At 32.8% G+C, this 20,335-nt stretch overlaps 1 protein-coding gene across 1 annotated transcript; it reads right to left on the minus strand.

Annotated features, from left to right (window-relative positions):
* Positions 1–4,874: 4,874 nt before the first annotated feature.
* Positions 4,875–18,668, minus strand: LOC128180873 (cullin-3-B-like). Its single transcript, XM_052849042.1, has 20 exons — positions 18,200–18,668; positions 17,844–18,041; positions 16,945–17,058; positions 15,942–16,102; positions 15,406–15,520; positions 15,021–15,152; positions 12,912–12,959; positions 12,744–12,792; positions 12,340–12,488; positions 11,912–12,088; positions 11,473–11,643; positions 10,371–10,478; positions 9,627–9,751; positions 9,162–9,375; positions 8,851–8,968; positions 8,315–8,383; positions 7,943–8,018; positions 7,366–7,435; positions 6,662–6,768; positions 4,875–6,317 (listed from the first exon to the last, which is right to left on the minus strand). The coding sequence occupies exons 1-20, from the start codon at positions 18,257–18,259 to the stop codon at positions 6,293–6,295; spliced, it is 2,286 nt and encodes a 761-aa protein (XP_052705002.1). The 5' UTR covers positions 18,260–18,668; the 3' UTR covers positions 4,875–6,292.
* Between the last annotated feature and the right edge of the window lie 1,667 nt (positions 18,669–20,335).

The raw sequence follows: 20,335 nt of genomic DNA on the forward strand, positions 1-20,335 counted from the left end.
ATGCTAATTTGTGGTTTTCTGAAAAAAAAGAGACGTTTAGAAATGATTATGCAATAGGTATTCTTATAACTTAAAGACATAACACGTTTTGAATTTTGAATGGGTAATTCTTGTTGTTAACAATTGTTATCGCTTAAGAAGTTGTCTTTACATTGTCTCGTGACAATGAGTAAAAGATTTATCATGTCATATTTAAAGTGGTCATTTTATAATTATTAGTCTATGGAATAAATTAACTCGTTATTTTTTATCTTCTTCTGCATCATAAACAGTTCTTAATAATAAACGTATGGTTTTTGGTTCGATGCTCCTTATAATCTACTTCCTTAAAAAAGATAAAAATTACTTCTATTTGCATGCACATTTCTTTACACCTTGACAAAGATGACATTATCTATCAATCACAAAGTACTTAATATCTAAAACGCAATTTACTTCAAATATGAAATTAGAACTTTACGTCCAAACGATTCTAAATTTAAATTCATCAAATTTCGATATTTCATAATATCAAAAAGCATGTAACCTTTTGTTTTAAAGATGATATATTTTGATTTTATATATAGAATCACTGCAACCGCGTTATATTAGAATCTTAGTCTTCGTGATAAAAACAACAAAGAAAAGAGCAGTTAATGACACACAACAACTTGACGTAGGCCTGTTTATTAGTATTTCATTCAATTATTGGCATGTGGAAATCAACAATATTTGCATTGCACAACTGTAATTTTTAAAGCTGTGCCTTCCTATTCCCTGCCCGTTCTATCAGGCAGTAGCATCGTTTTGGAAAGTGGGTGGGCGGGGGCAGACTCATCCAAAAATTCTTGACAAGCAAAAAAAAAAGGGGGGGGGGGGAGTTAATTTCCAAAATCCTGAAAATCCTAAACCGTTGGGGGGGGGGGGGTGGGTGGGGGGGGGGTGTAGTATACTTTTAACTTCAATTTCACGATTAAATCCTTATTTTCAATTCAAATTTTTACATGGTCCCATAAAAGTGGGGGGGGGGGGGGACTCCATCTTAATTCAATTTTTTGTATGTAAATTTATGAAAAATCTTGCAAAAAGTGGGAGGGGGCAGGTCCCCCTGCCCCCCCCCCCCCCCGATGCTAAGTGCCTGTCCATAGTTGGATCCGGGGGAGGAGTCCGGGTCCCCTGGAAAATTCCAACATATTGATCATATTGATTAACTAAGTATATTACTCACATAGTAACAATGCCCCCCCCCCCCCAAAAAAAAATAAATACGCCATGTAACACCCTCCTTTATGCAACAAAACAATATCACCCCTCAGACCCCCTACCCCCCCCCCCCCCCCCCGACCCAGAAAAATTGTAATCGATGCATATTTCACTTGAGCTCAGCATCAATTTCAACTTGATTAGTTGTTACTTCGTACCAAAAGTCCGCGGTCTTCTTGAAACAGCTCTGGTAAAGTAAATAAAATTAAAATTTGAGCATGACTTCGATTTCGGGAAGATTCGAGCTTTACGCCAGTATGTTTACACGTTGTCGACTTCCTGTTTCATAAGATACAACTAATCTTGACTGAAATATATGTTGTCTCACTCTTTGTGTCTCGTTGCACTAAAAACCAGGGGACCATGTTTTAACATGAAATCAAGTGATTAATTTTGTTGAAGACAAGCCCTTATTTACACAATTTCAGGTGGGGTGCTGTGGTAAAAATCATTTTTCGTAAATCCTGCACTGTTAAAAATTACTCACTTGATGACAAAACTACTTTGTATGAAAGGAATGATAGTAGTAGTTTGTTTCCAGGGGCGGATCCAGCAATATCCAATCCATAAATATCAAAACGTGTAAAATTCAGCACTAGTTAAGGTGGTGTGGGTCCATATTAATGTGGATAAAAGTAAATTATATACAAATACTTTCACTGGTTTAAAAAAATCTAATTTTACAATATTTGACCAAAAAAAAAAAATTTTAAATTTTCTGGAAAGGTAAAAATTATAAAAGTCCTAACGGGATTCGAACTCATAACTAACATTCGTAGTGAACACTCAAACTCATTGCACTACGCTATTAGGTAGCAATTTTGGAAAAGAAAACTTTCATTAAATTATACTTGATTTTATTGTTTATTTCGATAGGAAGTACGTCATAATATGGATATGTCCAATACCAACTTAACCTTTTATTCGTAAAGCCCCCCCCCCCCAACTTTTTTAACATTTTCCGTGGGTAAATTTTTTGGTTTTGGTAAGGATTTTGATAACTTGTAGCCTTTGTCAATAAGTCTCAAGTTAACCCTTCTTATGGTATTTTTGCCACAGAATTTCGGTTAAGCATTTGAAAAATAAAATGCATTTCATGCGTTTCATTAAGTACAATCGATTTTCTTTAGGAATAAAGAAGAAAATACCTAAGCGATATTGCATGCTTTATGTAATTTTTCTAAAAAATTTCCACATGCTTACTAAAAGAAATAAACACCGGATGCTGAAGAAGATTACTTTATAGTCAGTTTCCCGAGTACCCTCTGTTTTAGTATTGGGGACCCCAATAATAAAAACAGAGAAGTTTCGGGAACCTGACTAAGAACTTTACTTCAATAAAATATCGATTGGGTGTTGTTTATAAGAAATAAATTAAGTCCGTTGTACGAACATCTTTTAAATACTAGTAAGCGATTTCTAAAATATTTATGTTGGATAATTATAGTATTTAAATTGAAGATGGAAAAAATTGCCTTCCAGTTAGAATTTTAAGTTTAAAAAAAAAAATCATATGTCCCAGAGAAAGGGGGGGGGGGGTCCAACCCACGGAACCCCCTTCCCCTCTGGATCCGCCAATGGTTTCCGATATCAGGTGCATGTTTTACATCAATTTCTTGACGTCGAAATGTGAAGGGTTGCTTGCGCATATCCAGATTTTTTTTTCCCGGGGGAAGGTATAATTGTGTTTGCCGGGGGAGGGGGGTCCGTGACCTTTTATGTGGTAAATTTACTACGTGAATTTCATCAACTTTAATTTTCCAGGGATGGAGGTCCACCGGACTCCCAGACATCCCCTAGATCCGCGCATGGGTTCATACAGCTTCACGAAAACTAAATTTTGAAAGGACTCATACAAGTTATTGTCAGGTCCATTTGCGATACATATCAACCAATGATAGGAGAGGAACACGTAAGTTGTAAGAACTTGTTTCCAATCCTCTTGTGTAATTACACAATAAAATATGTTCAAATCAAATCAACCAATGTATGCATCTTATATTTTTCACATTTATAATTAAGCCACGACGACAAAACACAATTCAGCCACTGAATCTCAAACAGACGTGTACGGATTTAGTCGTGTAGTTTTGTTCACAAAGTTTTAGAAACACAGAGCATCCCTAAATCCAACATACAATACATGCACATAATTAATTTTAAGTTCAATGTATGTTGTATTCAACATTTTCAAAAAACTTCTAAATTAATACACCTTTATGCAGATGATAAACAAGAGATCCCTGTGTCAGTATTGCACTATTATATAGCTAGATGTATATACATGTACTTTAAGATTTCCTCCCAAAAGAAGTGCATTGCCTGGTACAACACACCTGTAGGACCGAGACATTTATACATGCTTTGTAATTACTATTACCTATACAATATATCAGGCAGGTGAGAATGTAGTCCCAAGCCCCGTGTTGAAATACGTGTAAAATAATCGATTGCATTGTCAGACAAAGTTGAAAATTATTTTAGAATTCTTTTCTTGATGAAAGAAATGAGAAAAATTGTTTGACAGGTCAAAAATGACAGATTAAGTTCAGTCGGTGTATTTCTGTTGTTTACCTATTACTGTTTTCGTATAAATACCGAATTTTAATAAAGTATTAATAATTGCCGAGTCAATCGTACCTAGCATTCAATTTGATATTCTTTTGAACTTCCCAATGTATGGCATGTTTTTGTTTTGAGCTAACTCATGTGGATCAACCAATGTCTTGCTTTCCTAGCGAGGTGAGCGTTGTATGATTGCCCTCATTTCACGATAGCTATTTCGGACACAATATTAAACTCGTCTTTTCCTTTCATTTTGTCTTCTTATTGTTTTTGTTTTGTTTGTTGTTTATTGATATTACTATTATTATTTTATTTTTTTTGTATCATAGCCGCTCGAAAGTGATGTTAATGTTGACCAGTACTTCATCAAGGAATATTCAGTTACTACACTTTTTTTCTATTTTCCACAGAAAAATTGACCTTACAACTTGCGGGACATGAATATCATATGACAAACAATGTTTACAACAGGATCAAATGAGGCACGAGGGCTGGGTCACTCACAAGAAACAATGCGTAAAACTAACCCACCAAGTTGCCACATGGCTTCACAATAAATTTTGCACCCCCTCCCCATAAAAATTATTAAAATAAAATGCCCTTTCTCTGATCTGACCTCATTAGTAATGTCATTATTTGAAAATTCTTAAAACTATCTTGATACATTTTACTTTCCATAATCATTATAATAGCTTCTATTTTCTTGTGAATATTTTTTCCTCTAAATGTTTATGTAAAAATGTACTCCTCCCCTCCCCCCCCCCCAACCTGCAGCCTCTATCTGAGACATAATTTTGACTCTATCCTTTATAGGGAGGCTTTTCTAAATGTTTCAAAATAGTTTGCTAATGTGTTCTGGATAATAATGGACAACATGCAATTTTTAAATTTCCTAATTTCTCAAAATGGAAAGGGACATGACTCTTCTGGATAACTTCACACTAATTTTCCAAGGTTTTTCAATATATTAGAAAGAAAATTATTTTAAACCTCTTTCGATAAAATGTAGGTTGCACATTTTCTCCGTCTTTCTAGCTGTAGGAAATAAAGAGCATGGGAGACCAACATGAAATCAAGACTTGTATTTTGTATATTAACAAATGCATTTTTACATTTTTTTTTTTAATTTTTTGACAGTTGTCGTAGATTTACTGATATCGTAGATGCAGGGCTGTAGCTCTACAGTCTGTCAACCTGACTTTTCATTTCTGCAGCTCCTGATATCGAACACTATCTAGCTTCGTCCCTAAACATACATGTAATCAAACTCCAGCTGTTGGGCACCCGTATGGACAGTCCACTACTACTCTGAATCTATTGTGAGGGGGTAGATCTAAGGGTGTTTACTAAAGCAAATAAAGTAATAACATGTACGATTTAGTTAGGTGTTACCTGATTCCATATAGGTTTATCTATCATTTATCATACACTACAAATTCTTTTGTAGCCGTTTGCATAGAACTATACATGACTGATTTACTTGTATCAATTTGAATCAAATACATATACAAAAAGACTATGACATTTAATTTTCTTCATCATTTATTTTTCATAAAGTCTGGGAAAGTTGTTCTCATGTTACAATATTAATATTAATAATAATAATAAATCTTTTAGTTTTATTTATCATGTTTAATAAGAATGTTGTAAAAGACTTCCTAAGAGCAAAGTATAGGGGTCCATGATTGAACTCTATTATATGAATCAACAAACATGGAGGATTTTTTTTTTTACCAATAAAAAACATCTAGTGTTTTTTGTTTTAGGCATGAAACAATGCTAAAATTTTTCAGTCATAAGCAACAATGACTTGCTGGAACAAGTTTGTCATCAAATACATTAGTGTGGACTATAACAAAATACTTCAAACTCAAAAGACAGAATTTTTCTCCAGTAAAACAAATGTTGAAAAGTATTCAACATAAAATACAATCTCCCTCACAAATTACGCAGTTAATGTATGCATCAACATATGGGAAACAGTATCAGACTTTCAAACTTCCTTCGCAAAATACAATTCACAAGCATACTTCTTGTCTTTCCACTTTCTCCTTTGACTAATAAAAAATTCTACAATGAATTTGTTAAACAGCAAAAATAAGACCAAAAAAAAAAAAAAAAAAAGTCTGCATACTTTCAAAAAAGCCATTCACAACATAGTGGAGAAATATATATATGCTATGAATTACAGACAGATAAACTGATGGTACTGCGGCACTTGTTCCAATCCTTCATTGAAATCCCCACAACATTGTGCGTCATGAGATATTGTGTCTTTATATCCTTTAACACACAGACACTATAATACACCTCTGCCGGCTCCGATATTAAACAGAGTCCTGATCAAAGGTCCGAATGTGAATCCAAGGAAACCACCAATGTACTAATACAAGCACGTAAAATAATGACATATTTTTATTTTCTTTTTTCTAGGAGGCCCGGTAAAGAATGGAAATGCATATTGTATCGACTCTGTGACATTCCACTAGGCTACATATGTGTATACTTTCCTGCAAATGAAAAAGAAGAACAATATTCAAATTCAAAACTGCTATATTCTTTTCCCCAAGTTCATTTATAAGTCATAACTACCATTAAACAAATATTGGTGTTTTGGCACTAAATCATATTCCATTGGTCAATAAAGAATGGGTAGAATAAGGTCTGGTCAATAAACCAGTTTGAGCCCTGGGAGAGTTAAACACTTATTTAAGGGCTGAACAAATAAGAAAAAAACAAGAAAAAATAGTAGAGTGTGAGAAAAGCATAATTCTCTTTTTTTTGGTGGTCACAATCAGATTTTACATGTAGTTAGATATTAATTATGAAGTGCAAGCGAGTGTATAAAGCTGACCTGTCCTCTGGAGTTCGGGCTAGATATTCTCGTTCTATTAATCCTTCTATCCGCTTCTTGATAATGACTGGACTCGGCAGGAAGCGAGCTTTGAGCTGTTCCGTGACCTTTTTGAAAAGATTATAAATAATCTATAATTATTACACAAATTGAAGAGAAGCAAGATAGAATCAGTCCTTTTACCCATTCAGACATAGAGAACTTGAATTGCATAGTCTTTTTAAAAGAATAAAGAATTCATTCCTTAATAACATGGAACAAAAATTAAGATCAAAATACATATGAATGCACAAGTCTTTATACTGGATACAGGGTAGTTTTTGCCCCATGTCTTTTTCGCCCTTTTTACACTTAGTTTCACCTCTTTTTCAATTTGTTTAGACATAGTTGTCTTTTAACAGAGATAATTTGATACTTTGGAATTTGCCTAGTCTTAATTTCAACAGCTGACAACTAGGGCAAAAGAGGCGAAAATAAAAAAGGGGGCGAATACATGTATTTCCCTTTATGCAATATTTAAGTTCAAATAGAAAACTCTTTTAATATTTCCTGCATGCAGTTGTATGAAGTTGTATGAATTGATTTGGAGGCTTTATATATAGTTAAACTGACTAATTATCAAATTTGATAATTAGAGATTTAAATAACACAAAACAGTTAAAAGAAAATAAAAGAATCCAATGAACACAGAAAAAATACTGCACCTCTGCTACTAAGACATTGTGTTGTAGCTTCTTTCTGGCCTTCATTATCCTTACAATTGCAGCTTCAATCGTATGTAGGTTAAGGACATATATATCAAGAGTCATGATGTCAGTATAATATATTTATAGCAAGGGTATTTACCTACACCTAGACTTGTACTTTTTAAGGCACTACGTAACAAGATGGCGATTTAAATGTTTTGTTAAACTGTTTGTATCAATCGATTTAGATGTATATCGTCATAGCTCAGTGGTTAAAGTATCAGGCTTGTGAACTGCATGTCATGAGTTCGAATCCACCTGGGGCTTTTGTTTATGTTTACTGAACGAAATTTTTGTGCAATTTTTCGCCTATTTGACATATATACTTCTTATCCATCATGCTTTCTATCATAATCAAGTAATTTTCTGCTGATTTGAGAAACTTTTTCAAGGTGTAGTGAGGCACCTTAAAGCCCCTTTTATACAAAAATTTTCAAAATTAAAAAATTAATAAGAAAAGATAATTTGCAGCCCTATGCCCTTTCTCATCCAGAATAAGAATAATTTACAGTACAGATTGATTTCAAATGGATATTCATGCTTCCTGTCCTCATCAACCTTAACCCTGGTTTCCTTCCTCTCTGGCTCAGCTTCACCCTTATTTGCTGCCACTGAAATTCAGATGAATGAATGTGAAATAACTTTCATAAATTCAGCAATTACAAGTAAAATCATAAAGTAAATGGTAGGGCATGTCAGTTGCAAGAAATTATGCATTTCATTAGAGTTTTGCCAAAGTTGAAAGCAAACATTTCTGCCAATATAAATAAAAACCACTAAAGAAACACACTAGAGATTCCAAGAAATTACACTAAATAAATGTAAACTTTAGTAAAATTTTGTTGAAACTGAATTAACACCACACAAGTAGATGATTTGTTGACCTGGTGCCAACTTTTGTACTGACCTGTCTGGATCTTGACTCTGAAGAGCTTGGACGTAAAATGATCATTAACTGTGAAAACATGGGCAGGTTCTACAAAAGGAAAGACAACTCTTAAACATAAAAAAATCAAAAAATCTTAAAAAAGTCGTTTATATTAAACTGTGTGTTGATCAACATGCAATTCAATTAAATTAATAAAAAATTTAAAAAATATTCTCATATATTATAAAAATGGCACTTTTTTTTAATACTATTCTACTTTCGTTTTTGAATCGTGAGGTTTTTTTTCAAAATAATTAATAGTGATGTAGCTTATTCTTCAAGTAATAGTAGGGCTATTTAAAGGACCACTTTTAAAACGGAATTGCACTTCCTGTTACAAAGCTTAAGAGAGCTATATGATTGTGGCCTTTTTAAACATATATCAATCCCCTTTAATTCTTTACTTAACAATAGTTTATGGCTAAAACTATTGTATCTAAAATTTTAAGTTAAATCTGATGGATGATTTGTTATCAAGCCTCCTTATTTTGTGGGGCGAGTCTGTGATGCCTTACCCACTTCCTTCGTCTTGGGCTCTTTATGCAGCACTCTCTGAGACACCTTGCCCACCGACAGCGACTGGATTGCTCGTATCAAGTCCCTTTCTTGAATATCAGTTTCATTTTTTATTTCCTGTTAAATCAAAACAAGCTGAATATACACTGCTTTCATGGTATTTGAAATTCAAAATTCATGAAAACCTTTTTGCAAAAATGAATAGAAGTATACATTCCTGATGTTCTACACATGATTATACATGAATATATGAACAATCAATAGAGTCAAGTTTTTAGTCCCTCATCTTGAAGCCCTGAAATATCCATACCTCAAAAGTCCACTTTTCACTCTTGTTAAAGAGCATCAATATACACATCTGGTAGGTGGACACCTGCATGATGTGTTTGCGTGGCTCCTTGGAGCCAGCCCCTGCACCACCCGCATCATCCTTCTTCTGACCGTAAAATGTGGCGTTCAAGTCGGCTGAGCCTAGCTGGGGCTGAAGAGTTAACATTCTACCACTGTGTTTGTTTAGATAAAATCTGAAAATAAAAATTAGGGAATGAGATAAAGGAAGCATTTGTTTCATCACCTTGAATTTTTTTATCAATTACGAAAAATAATGTTTCTTTTCCTTCATTTTAAAGTTTATTCAGCAGGAAAAGTTCCAATCAGATAATATTTCAATGCCATTTGTTTAATACCAAGCATGAAATACATAGAGTATTTTACATTCTAACATGTATTGATTTCAGTATAAATTTATATTAAGAAAATCTTGAAGCTGACATACTTTCTAAAGTTTTCGAAGGCAGTTCTTGCAGAGGGTGGTATATTACACCGTGGGTTGGCATTTGGGGTGGGCCAAAATCCTGTGGTAAGAACACGCACCACTAGATCTACACCTGCCATATTAACCTGCAACACAGAAAAATCATCATCAAACATTCAATGTACGACATACATGTATTCATGAAGGTACTAAAGTCTACAGTAAATATTGCTTTTTGTTCAGAGACATTTTATAAAAGTGATTTACTTCTAAATTTTGTTCAAAATATAATAACCAAGATCAAAAACTTCTGCAAAGTCATCTTCTGAACATAACATGCCATAATATTATACAATTGTTGTAATCGTCTGCCTAATAGCATGGTACTCTATTAATTTATGTGTCATACTTATGTCACAGTTTTCATTGGAAATGTATTGACATAAAATGAACGCATTGTTCACTTGACCTCAATCACCAACATAAGGTACATTTATTGACTAAAAAGTTTCTTTAGAGTTACCGGTAAATACAGATACCTTTCCTAATTACAAGTATGTACTAGTTTGTTCATGAATGCTTTAAAATAAAAAATACAATCAGCATTTTATTATCATTCATTTTATAACAAGGCTAATTCAACTTTCAGCATTTTTGAATGGATAAAATACAAGTCAGGGTCAAAATCCTACATCAGTCTCTTCTTGATGTGTGCAATGGTAAGTGATATAGAAAGACCTTGACCTGATCAGACATTGTACTTACACTGGACTGATTTAAGGAGGTCTTGAACTCCTCCATGATTGTGTTGGACACGGTCATATCTTTGAACATCCCCTCCAGTTTGGATGTGAACTGACAACCACACTCCGTCTGAAAGAGTTATTAGCAAACATATATATTCTGTGTTCTGTCAAATAATTTCCATACAAATGTGCAACAGGCAGTGCAAAATTGCATCATGCAAAATATACTCAATATTACATATCTGGGATACAGTTAACTTGCTGATCAAAAACAAAAATAGGATATCCTGAACTTAGATATCAATTTTGTTAATCGCTTAAAGATATCAAATACAGGTGAATCTCGATAACTCGAACTTCAGGGGACCATGATTAAACTTCGAGAGATCAAGAGTTCGAGATCTAAGTTTAAAAAAATCCGGAAATTTTTGTTCGGGTCATTTAGGTTCTAAATTTATAATAGCCGGAAATTTATATTCATAACATGGGAGAATAGTCTGACATGATTTCTATCGTATTTTCTGCTACATTACTTCAATTTAAACAAAACAGAACTTAGTTGTGTAGTTATTAAGTTTATTTTTTCGCGTTAAAAAACTCTTAAGCATATTATGTTTTCTAAATCATAACGTTAGAATATTTTAAAGAGCAGTTTACCGTAACTTTCACAAGTTGTTGAAATTAATAGATCAGTTACAAATTACCTATCTACCCTTTGAAGGAAGCAAGGGGTAGTGTCACTTACGTAATCAACCAATTAACACTACCACGCTAGCCCCCAGGAGTTCACTCAACCATCCAGGTAAGGTCCACGCGGAGCTATAATTATACGCTTGATTGGCTGTGTGTGTACACAGCAACCACTTCGAGTTATCAAGAGTGAAAAACAATGAAATATGTATTACGGGACCCACGTTTTACTTCGAGAGATCAAGAACTTCGAGAGATCGGAGTTCGAGAGATCAAGAGTAAATTTGCATAGTTATATAGAGAAAAAAATCGGGACCGTGAGTTCACTTCGAGAGATCAAGAACTTCGAGAGATCGAAGTTCAAGCCATCGAGTGTCACCTGTACCTCAAACTTAGACATCAAACCTGCTGATCCACTAGAGATTGCATACCTTGAGTTTGGATATCATGTTTTTCTCAGAGTCGTCCGATCCACTCTTGTTCAGCAGCAGACGTCGAGCAAGGTGCTGTTTGTAGTACCTCTCAAAGACGTCCTTCTCTTGCAGGAACCGGAACAGAACCATGCTCTTATCCAACACCATCTCAATTTCTTGTTCTGACATCTGCAAAATAATCAAGCGATTCTAAAAAGGCGCTTAAACAAAATCAGGTATCTATGCACAAATACATGTAATATTACAGAATCAAGTTTTTTAATGTCAGCTAATTCATGTTTCTTTAGACAATAAAAACATTAAGTGGATCTATATAAGCTTTTAAAATACTCAATATTATTTTAAATAATCAATATTATTCATCTAGCGGTCTGTATTATATTAATTGTAAGTAGTCTGCACCATAAATCAAGGTCTATTATTCAGCCACACATACCCCTTTGACACCTTTCTTCAACTTTTCGTCGATGAATAGTGATAGATACTCGGGAGACTTGTGATTGATGTTGATGAAGAACTCAAAGTCCTTGGAGATCATCTGTTTAAACTGCTTGTCATCACTAAATGACTCGTGAAGGAAGTGATCAAACCGGTCCTTCAGATCCAGTAAACTCTGAAAAGTCAAATATTGTAAAAAATCAATAATTTTACAAAAACTGAAACGCTCTATCTTAAAAACAAAAAATATAATCTGAATACTGTTGTTATGCCAAAATTAATATATATTCAGCCAATCAAATTACATAAAGTTATTTTGACATAATGACCTTGTTTTTGAACTTGTATTACTTCATAAAATGTACAATAACATGTTCAAATGTGATGCATAATGACCTTGTCCTTTGACCTTGTATTGCTACTGACCTGTACAAATGTAATTGCATTCTTAGAGTCCTCCCCTTCCTCCGACACAATGGCTTTGCCCTGCTCCCTCAGATACACACTAATACACTCACACATAGTCTTCAGACCCTCTGGTACCCGAATAAATAACTTGTACATACAGGCAAGGTCTGCAAAAAAAAGGCATTGCTTTAATCATATTCTATGTCATAAAAACACAAAACTGAATGCTGTGAAACAATGATTTCAAAATTAAGATAGTATAAACTCAAACAAGACTTTATAAAATGCGACATAACGATCCTGCAATCAATGAATCACGAGAAATTTTGAATATAAACTATTTCATATGCCATCTTTGTAAGCTTTATTCTGTGCAGATGGAAAAAGCAAATCAGTTTTACAGAAGCTTACTGTACACCTACCATCTGTTTTATTGTTTTTGAGCATATGGACAACACCCGAGTTTTCCATCTAAGAAAAATAAAGGTATAAATTATTGTCTAAATCATCTTATGACACTGTAACTCAATCAATATCTTCAATCAATTTAAAATTCTCCAACTTTATACAGTATGAAAACATTTAAATACCTCCACTATTGTTTTCATGTGTTTGCTTATGAGCTCTTCTTCCAAAACCTGCCATTGAGAATGGATCATGTTAGTGTTATTATTAAAAAATATACCTTTACACTTTTATTTTATTTGATTTTAATGTGTAAAGGGGAGAGGGCATGTCGTTTTAATCTAATGCAAGAAATTTAGAACAGGTGTAAAATGAATATCCTATACATTTACATAAAAAGATGAACAAACTATTTTAAAATATCTTATCCACAATCAATACAATTGATTTGTTTTCTATTGTTTTTCCACAAAATTACTGAAGCAAGGCCAAAAAAAATTAATGATTTGTTTCTCAGGCACCGCCGCATCAGTAAAATCATCGCCGCATCAAACTTTTTTATCGTTATTTTTCCGGATTTTTCATATCTTATCAATATCGGTTTTCTCTTTTATAAAATCAATGTAAACAAACGCTCAGAATAAAGGCTTGACTATGTCAGTAAAAACGTTATTTTATCTGACACATCTACCCATTGACCAACCTAGGGGGCTACTTGGGCTAAATACAAGTTTATGTAAATATAAGTACTCGTTTTGTGGTCGGTAACTTCGCCAGAATTTCCTCAGAAAGAGAGGTTGAAGTTGCCCTGTATTCTGAGTTTACGATCGTGAAAGTTAACCCCAAAAGCAATAAAATGATAATCATCTAATTCAAAAGACATTTTCATAGCCTAATTTAAATCTTGTTGTGATTAATAACTAGCGACTGGCTTATTTTTAGAGGTTACAACTACGGTTGATGCATTCTCATACTGTGCACTGAAAATTACAACCGATGTTTATAACTTTAGGTGCTGATATTACAATTAGTTAGTAACATGTAATTAGTTAATAACTCTGCCAAGTTCGTGCTAAAATAATCTTAAAACCGTTTGTCTACAGTTATCTTTAAAATAAAACAGATCAAACTATATGACGGTTGTAATTGGGTCAAAGGGTTGGACTAATACCTCCAAAATACACTGAAACACATAGACTGATTTCGTTTGTCATTTAGCCAACACAATTACGAAACATTTCATCTACAAAATGTATGAATACATATAATGAATTAAATTTTAAAAAATGGATAAGATTTTAATTTTTTAGGAGTTGTTTTATTTTTAATTGACTTGCTTTTAATCCAATTTAAATTAAGGTTGAATCTGTATATTCTATACATGTATTATCATTAGCATTATGCCATTTTCAAAGAATGGAAGTCTACCTGATTTCTCAAATTCCTCCCTACTTTTCTGTGAGGGAGAATTTCAGAAATGAAGTCTTCCTAAACTAAGTTTGCTCTAGGTAAATTGGTCCCTGTTAACACTACCACTGAAATTTCTCTGTTATCTTAAGAAATTGAAGCCTCTGTGATATTGCCTAATAGCAGGAATAAAGGACAATTGTATTGTTTGAGAATTTTATGATGACTAATTTACTTTTGCTTGATTTCTGTCCTCAAGGCACTGGAGATTGAAAAGAAAACACCCCAAATGAATGCTTTACTTGATAAATTTTTATATGGCAAATTCAACTAGTGAAATGCCATAGAAATTCCCCTATTTCAGTTCAGACTTGTGTTGTTATGTGGAGGGGAAAGATGGGCCGCAAAATGAAGCAGGGGCACAAACCATTTGTCATGTTTGTTCAATTGCAAAAACTCAACCTTTGATAAGGAAACAGAAACAGCTAAAAAGAACAAATTAAAACAAATATTTAAACTTTGCCAATGTATCAGCTTGATGAATATCTGCTGATGAGTACACAAATAAATCATAAAATATGGGTTAACGTCATTGTAAATTTTGTCTTAAAAAAAAAAAAAAAAAAAAAAAAAAACCCTGCCTGCCTCATCAAATTTTCAAAATTTTGGCCCGAGAAACTAATGATTAATTTTTTTTGGCCCAAAATTGTTCTCTTTAATAGCAATGTAGAGGCTCTATATCAATTTTTAGAACATGACTCTTTATATCAAAATTGATAACTGAACAGCAAAAACACATAATATTTTTCTTTCAAACAATTGAAATATCACAGTGGGTGACAAGGTGTTGACATTGAAATATTCATCTAATCAAGCATTTAGCTGACCTTGACAATGGGTTCCTCTGTGGACTTGTCCAGGTAGTGAGTGGCCCTCTCGGCCTCCTCGTTGATTCTCGCCTCCACCTTCTTGATGTACACCGACGCACTGTTCTCACCCAAAAACTTCTGACTCTCACTCTGTAAGTATTGTAAGTTATTTAGATTGGTATTAAAAATAATTCTAAATAATCTAGGGAAACTGATACATCTATCATAGCAGACTAATTTCTTAATATAATTTCATTAATATAACTCATTAATATAACTCAGTAATGTAAAAAATAAAAATTCATTATAATTTCCCTAAATTGAAAGTGTTTTTTTAATCATAAAGTAAGTTGTTCTTTCCAAGAAGAGATTTTCACCAATCTGTCTGCTGTAACAAGGGTACCTTGTAAAATTCTGCTGATTGTTCCAGGAAGGGTCTTTCAAAATCTTCCTCATACACATTTCTTGAGTCGATACCAAGGACCATCAACATCTGACAGGCATTCTTCACTGCTCCCCTAAAATCATCAAACAAAACTAAAGCAATGGAAAAATATATCTTTACATTTGCCTTTCAACAAATTACAAAGGAAATGTATTTTCAACTCTGTTTTCATGTGGGTGTTTTCTGTATGCTTTGATGTGCATCTTAATAATCTTGAATAAATATTTCTAAACCCCCCCCAAAATGGCTGTTGTAAATTTTATGAAATCAACTTTCATTAGCCTTGAATATAAATACAACTAATTTCAAAGGATCTAAGGATATCAAATTCTTACAAAAGGAAAGACATATTAGGCAAAAGTAAAAAAAAAAATGCCCTGCTTCAATGAAATGTTCCTCTCTACAACTTCCTTTACACTACATAATAAACAGTATAGGAACCTGCTCCACACTAAATATACACAACCAAGGTGTGGGCACCACAAACAACATACCTGTCTACCACCTCTCCCCTGCGTTCCCGTGCCACCATTTCTAGCAGCGTGGTGCGTAGGTGGTCCCTGATGGTTGGGTGCCGGACCACCTGGTCCCTGAAGATCATCAACCCCAAGTTGTACACGTTGTCCACATTGTTTTGTTGTACATAAACTCGGTCCTACAAAATACCCAAACAGTTTATGTAAATACAAACAGATCACACTGGCAAGTACCATAACGGCATGAAAAATTGATTCTGGGTAAAGGTGGAGAAAAAAGTCCTTATCAGAATCTATTTAGGCCAGAGTATGTTATTTAAAGACCTTTTTTTAATTCCTTTGTAAAACAGACGTTTAAATATATAACACGTATATTATAGTATCTCTAATAATGTCAAGTGATAATATTCTTTATAGTTAATTTTTTTTATATCAGTTCTTCTCAAGTCACAAGGATATAACTGGTGTATCAAATCAAAATTTTTGGGTATCTCTAATATGTCGACAGTCTCTATAGTAACATTATCAAACTAAATGAATTTAAATATATCAAATATAAAAATCTTTAAAAATCCAGGTTATGTTGTTGTGAGTTGGAAACATGGAAATCCTAATTACTTTTTCATTAAGCATTTGCAACTTTCTTTTTCAAAATCTTGTATATATAAAATGTTTTTTCTTAATTCAAATGAGTTTAAAATAAGCTTTTATAATAGATCAGTATATATGTATACTGTAAGTTGTTTTAATTTTATGGTGTTAAAATTTCACGATTTCTCAAAAAGTACCAATTGCAGTGGTTTTAATTTTCACGCTTCAAGAAAAACAGTTGATCAAAGCAAAAGCATTATGAAAACATATGTTAGTATTAATGATGGGTTTAATTACGCGGAAAAATGACAAATCGCGAACATAGTTAAATTAAAACCACCGTGTTTATTTGCCAATCTACAGTATCTAATCATCTTAAAAGATAACATTTATCATTATTTTAAAACATCAACATTAGCCAATACCATACCATGTACATAAGGATATCTCTGATCATAACCATTGATGTCTGATGGTCATTCCAAGCGGAATTCAGTGTCTGCAGAAAATTGTTATTGAGAGCTGCTAATACATCCTCTTTAACCTACAAAAATTAAAGTTTATTGTTGAGATTTTTTCCGTACTTTGTTCATGTTGTATATATAAATATATTCTATATTGTGAGTTCATAAAAAGAAATGTTTTGATATAGTGTAATGGTATACAGAGGAAAATGTACTTTAATAAGCAAATGGACTCAGCACCTTAACAAGACACCCATTGATAGCACAGTTTTTATGGTTAAAGTAGTTTATAAGAAGAATTATTTTTTAAAAAATTATGACGGTATACTTAGAAGTTCACACACTGAAACTATCACAATTTATTATTATAAGTGCCATTCTTTGCAAAAGGTTGAACCATTTTGATTCTCCAACAGAATAAAAATTCCTCCCGCAGTCTGAGAACACCCAGACAGCTTTTCAAGAGCAAACATAAGAATTAATTTAATCCATATCATTTAGATCAATGTTCAACCTTTGCATATACATGTACAGTATTTCAAAATATTTTTATTATGCTTCCTACTTTGGATGAAACAAATGTAGAAAATTATTAATATAACAGCATGTAATTGCTTTCTCATGTTAATTGGCAAAATGTCAGAACAAGGTGTCTTAGAAAACAACCAACGACGTAAATGAAGGAAAATACAAAGATTTACCTCCAAAGAAAAATTACATTTCCATTGAACTATGCTCACTGGAAACTTAACTTTTTCTATGGGAATTAATTTTTGTATTTTCAGAACCATCATACAGTAAATGTATATTTTGAAAATGTCATCATGCATAAAAATGGTATTACTCCGGTTACTTCTTTATGTACCTTTGTAACTAAATGTTCTGTGACAACATCTCTAAGACCAGTATACAACTTCTCCCCATGTTTATGAAGCACCATGGTGTATGCATTTCTGTATAATTCCTCGAAACTGAGACCACTGTTGTTCTTTTTCTGTATTTCCTGTATGGCATTTTTCAATAACGCCCATATGTTATTGACATACTTTTCATCCATTGTCATCTAAAACAGAAGAATAAATCAATGACTTTGAGTTATATTGATTGAAATTATAAACATAAACAAACAAAAACGTACATGTAAAAGACATGGCGTACATAAGAAGCCTTCGTATGCAATATTAAAAATATCAATTACACGTGAACTATCATAAAACTCACTGGAAATGCCCGAATTCTCATCTTGGTATCTTTTCTTGGTTGTTGCCTTATCCCACTCATTTTGCTTTTTTTCGTTTTTCTCGTCCTCGTCAAGATAGATAACGATTCTAAATGTCTTGATAAAACTCGTTTAGATGCTTAAACTTGACGAATGCAGTACAGTGCATCTAAGAGATTATACGTAGACATGTTAGAGAGTATATTTCCTCCATATTCTACGATATTCTGCTATTCATTTGTCTTTTGATTGCATTCATCGTTCATCATCTTTTCTCGACCGAATAACATTCAGGATTGGTCATGCGCAGGAAAAAATAACTTCAGATGTTTACCAAACCTCTAAATCTCTTCCATAAATTGTCTTGGAAATAAAAAAGCAGTGAAATAACACAGCAATGAATTTCAATCTTTACAATTTCATTGTGTGTTTAACACCAATATAGAACAGAAGAACTATGCGTAATAATATCTGTATAAATATGGCGACGGAAAGGTTATTTCCGTTATCTGGGTGACCTCTCTGTCGTCACGACTGTTTAATCTAATTATAGATCTGATATTTATAGTTGCGTGTCTACCCTGTTGCAATCATTTTTATTTTACAACCACATTAGATTAGTGATACACCTTTAAACAAGCATGACAGGACGGCAAGGGGGGGGGGGTCTCCCTCATTAAACACGCACGACAAGAAAAAATGACCCCCCCCCCCCAAAAAAAAAAGAAAAGAAAAAAAGAGAACGTGTAAAGACGGCGTAAAACAACAATAAACTTACAAGAAAGAACATTGAAATCCAGGAGTCATTTAAGTTAACTTACTCATTTTACTCATTTTACATTCACTTGTAATATTTTCAAGTGAGTTATTTTCCACTATGACTTCAGTATTCTCCACAAATCATAATTAATCAATCGTTTGGAATGCGAATCACCATGATGGAATTTATAATTTCTTACTTGTAATCATTTTGATAAATGAATATAGGTATGTAAAAACAAAATATAAAATCAAAGGGTTCAAAAGAGATATATGATATAATCACAGCTACATCCTGGGAAAAACCAAAATATGAAACTAAATGGGAAAATGAACTTAACCTTGATGTAGACAGATTTTGGTGGAAATTACATAACCGTGCAATTTTTAAGATATCCACAGATGTACAAATTCAATGGTTTCAATACAGAATTGTTCACAGAATTTTAACTACAAATGTATTTTTGAAAAGAATTGGAATTGTGCAATCTGATTTATGCTCTTTTTGTGACCTTTATCCTGAAAACTTGTCCCATATATTCTGGGAGTGTACTTATGTTGAAGAACTATGGAATTCTTTTTTTGAGTGGATTAATGATCAAACTAATATGATGATTGATGCCAATATTGTTGATATTTTGTTTGGTAAACTGTCAAAGCACAAAAATATAATCAATCTTTTGATCATCTTAGTAAAACGCCATATTTATAAGAAAAGAAATAACAAAATGTTACCGTCTTTCGAAGGCTTAAAAAGAGAAATACTGTATTATAGAAATTTAGAACATTATATGTATAAAAAAAATAACAATGAAGACAATTTTTATAAACGATGGGATATTTTCTCTTCCCTTCAATAAGTGTCCTCTGTTTTTAATTTACACTTGGGATACTCTATTTTTTCCAACTTCCGCTTTCTTTTTTTCTTATTTTTAAATTTGAACAATCTTAGTATATATAGTTACTCTGTGTACACAACCATAAACACTGTATGAATGTGTGTGTATATGCAAAAAATGTCCTATGTACAGTTTTTTTCACAATAATATTGTAAATTTGATGACTTCAGGGCCTCCCAACCCTGACATCAAATAAATGTTTAAATTGTCTGGGACAATAAAATATTTAAATAAAAAAAAAAAAAAAAAAAATATAAAATCAATGTTTACATTTAAAAAGTCAATCTGATCACATTGCTTGCTTTGTAAAGAAAATTAACACTCAACTACTTACAAAACCTATGTCAGGGCATATCAAGTTCTTTCTATCACTGTGCTGATTTATCATAATAATTACATGTATATGTTAAATACAGGATAGTTTGGGATCTGCAAAATGCAGAGAAACTTGTAAAAAAAAAAAATACACGTATTTTTGGG

Source organism: Crassostrea angulata, chromosome 4 (genome assembly GCF_025612915.1).
Source record: "Crassostrea angulata isolate pt1a10 chromosome 4, ASM2561291v2, whole genome shotgun sequence".
Taxonomy (NCBI): Eukaryota; Metazoa; Mollusca; class Bivalvia; order Ostreida; family Ostreidae; genus Magallana; species Magallana angulata.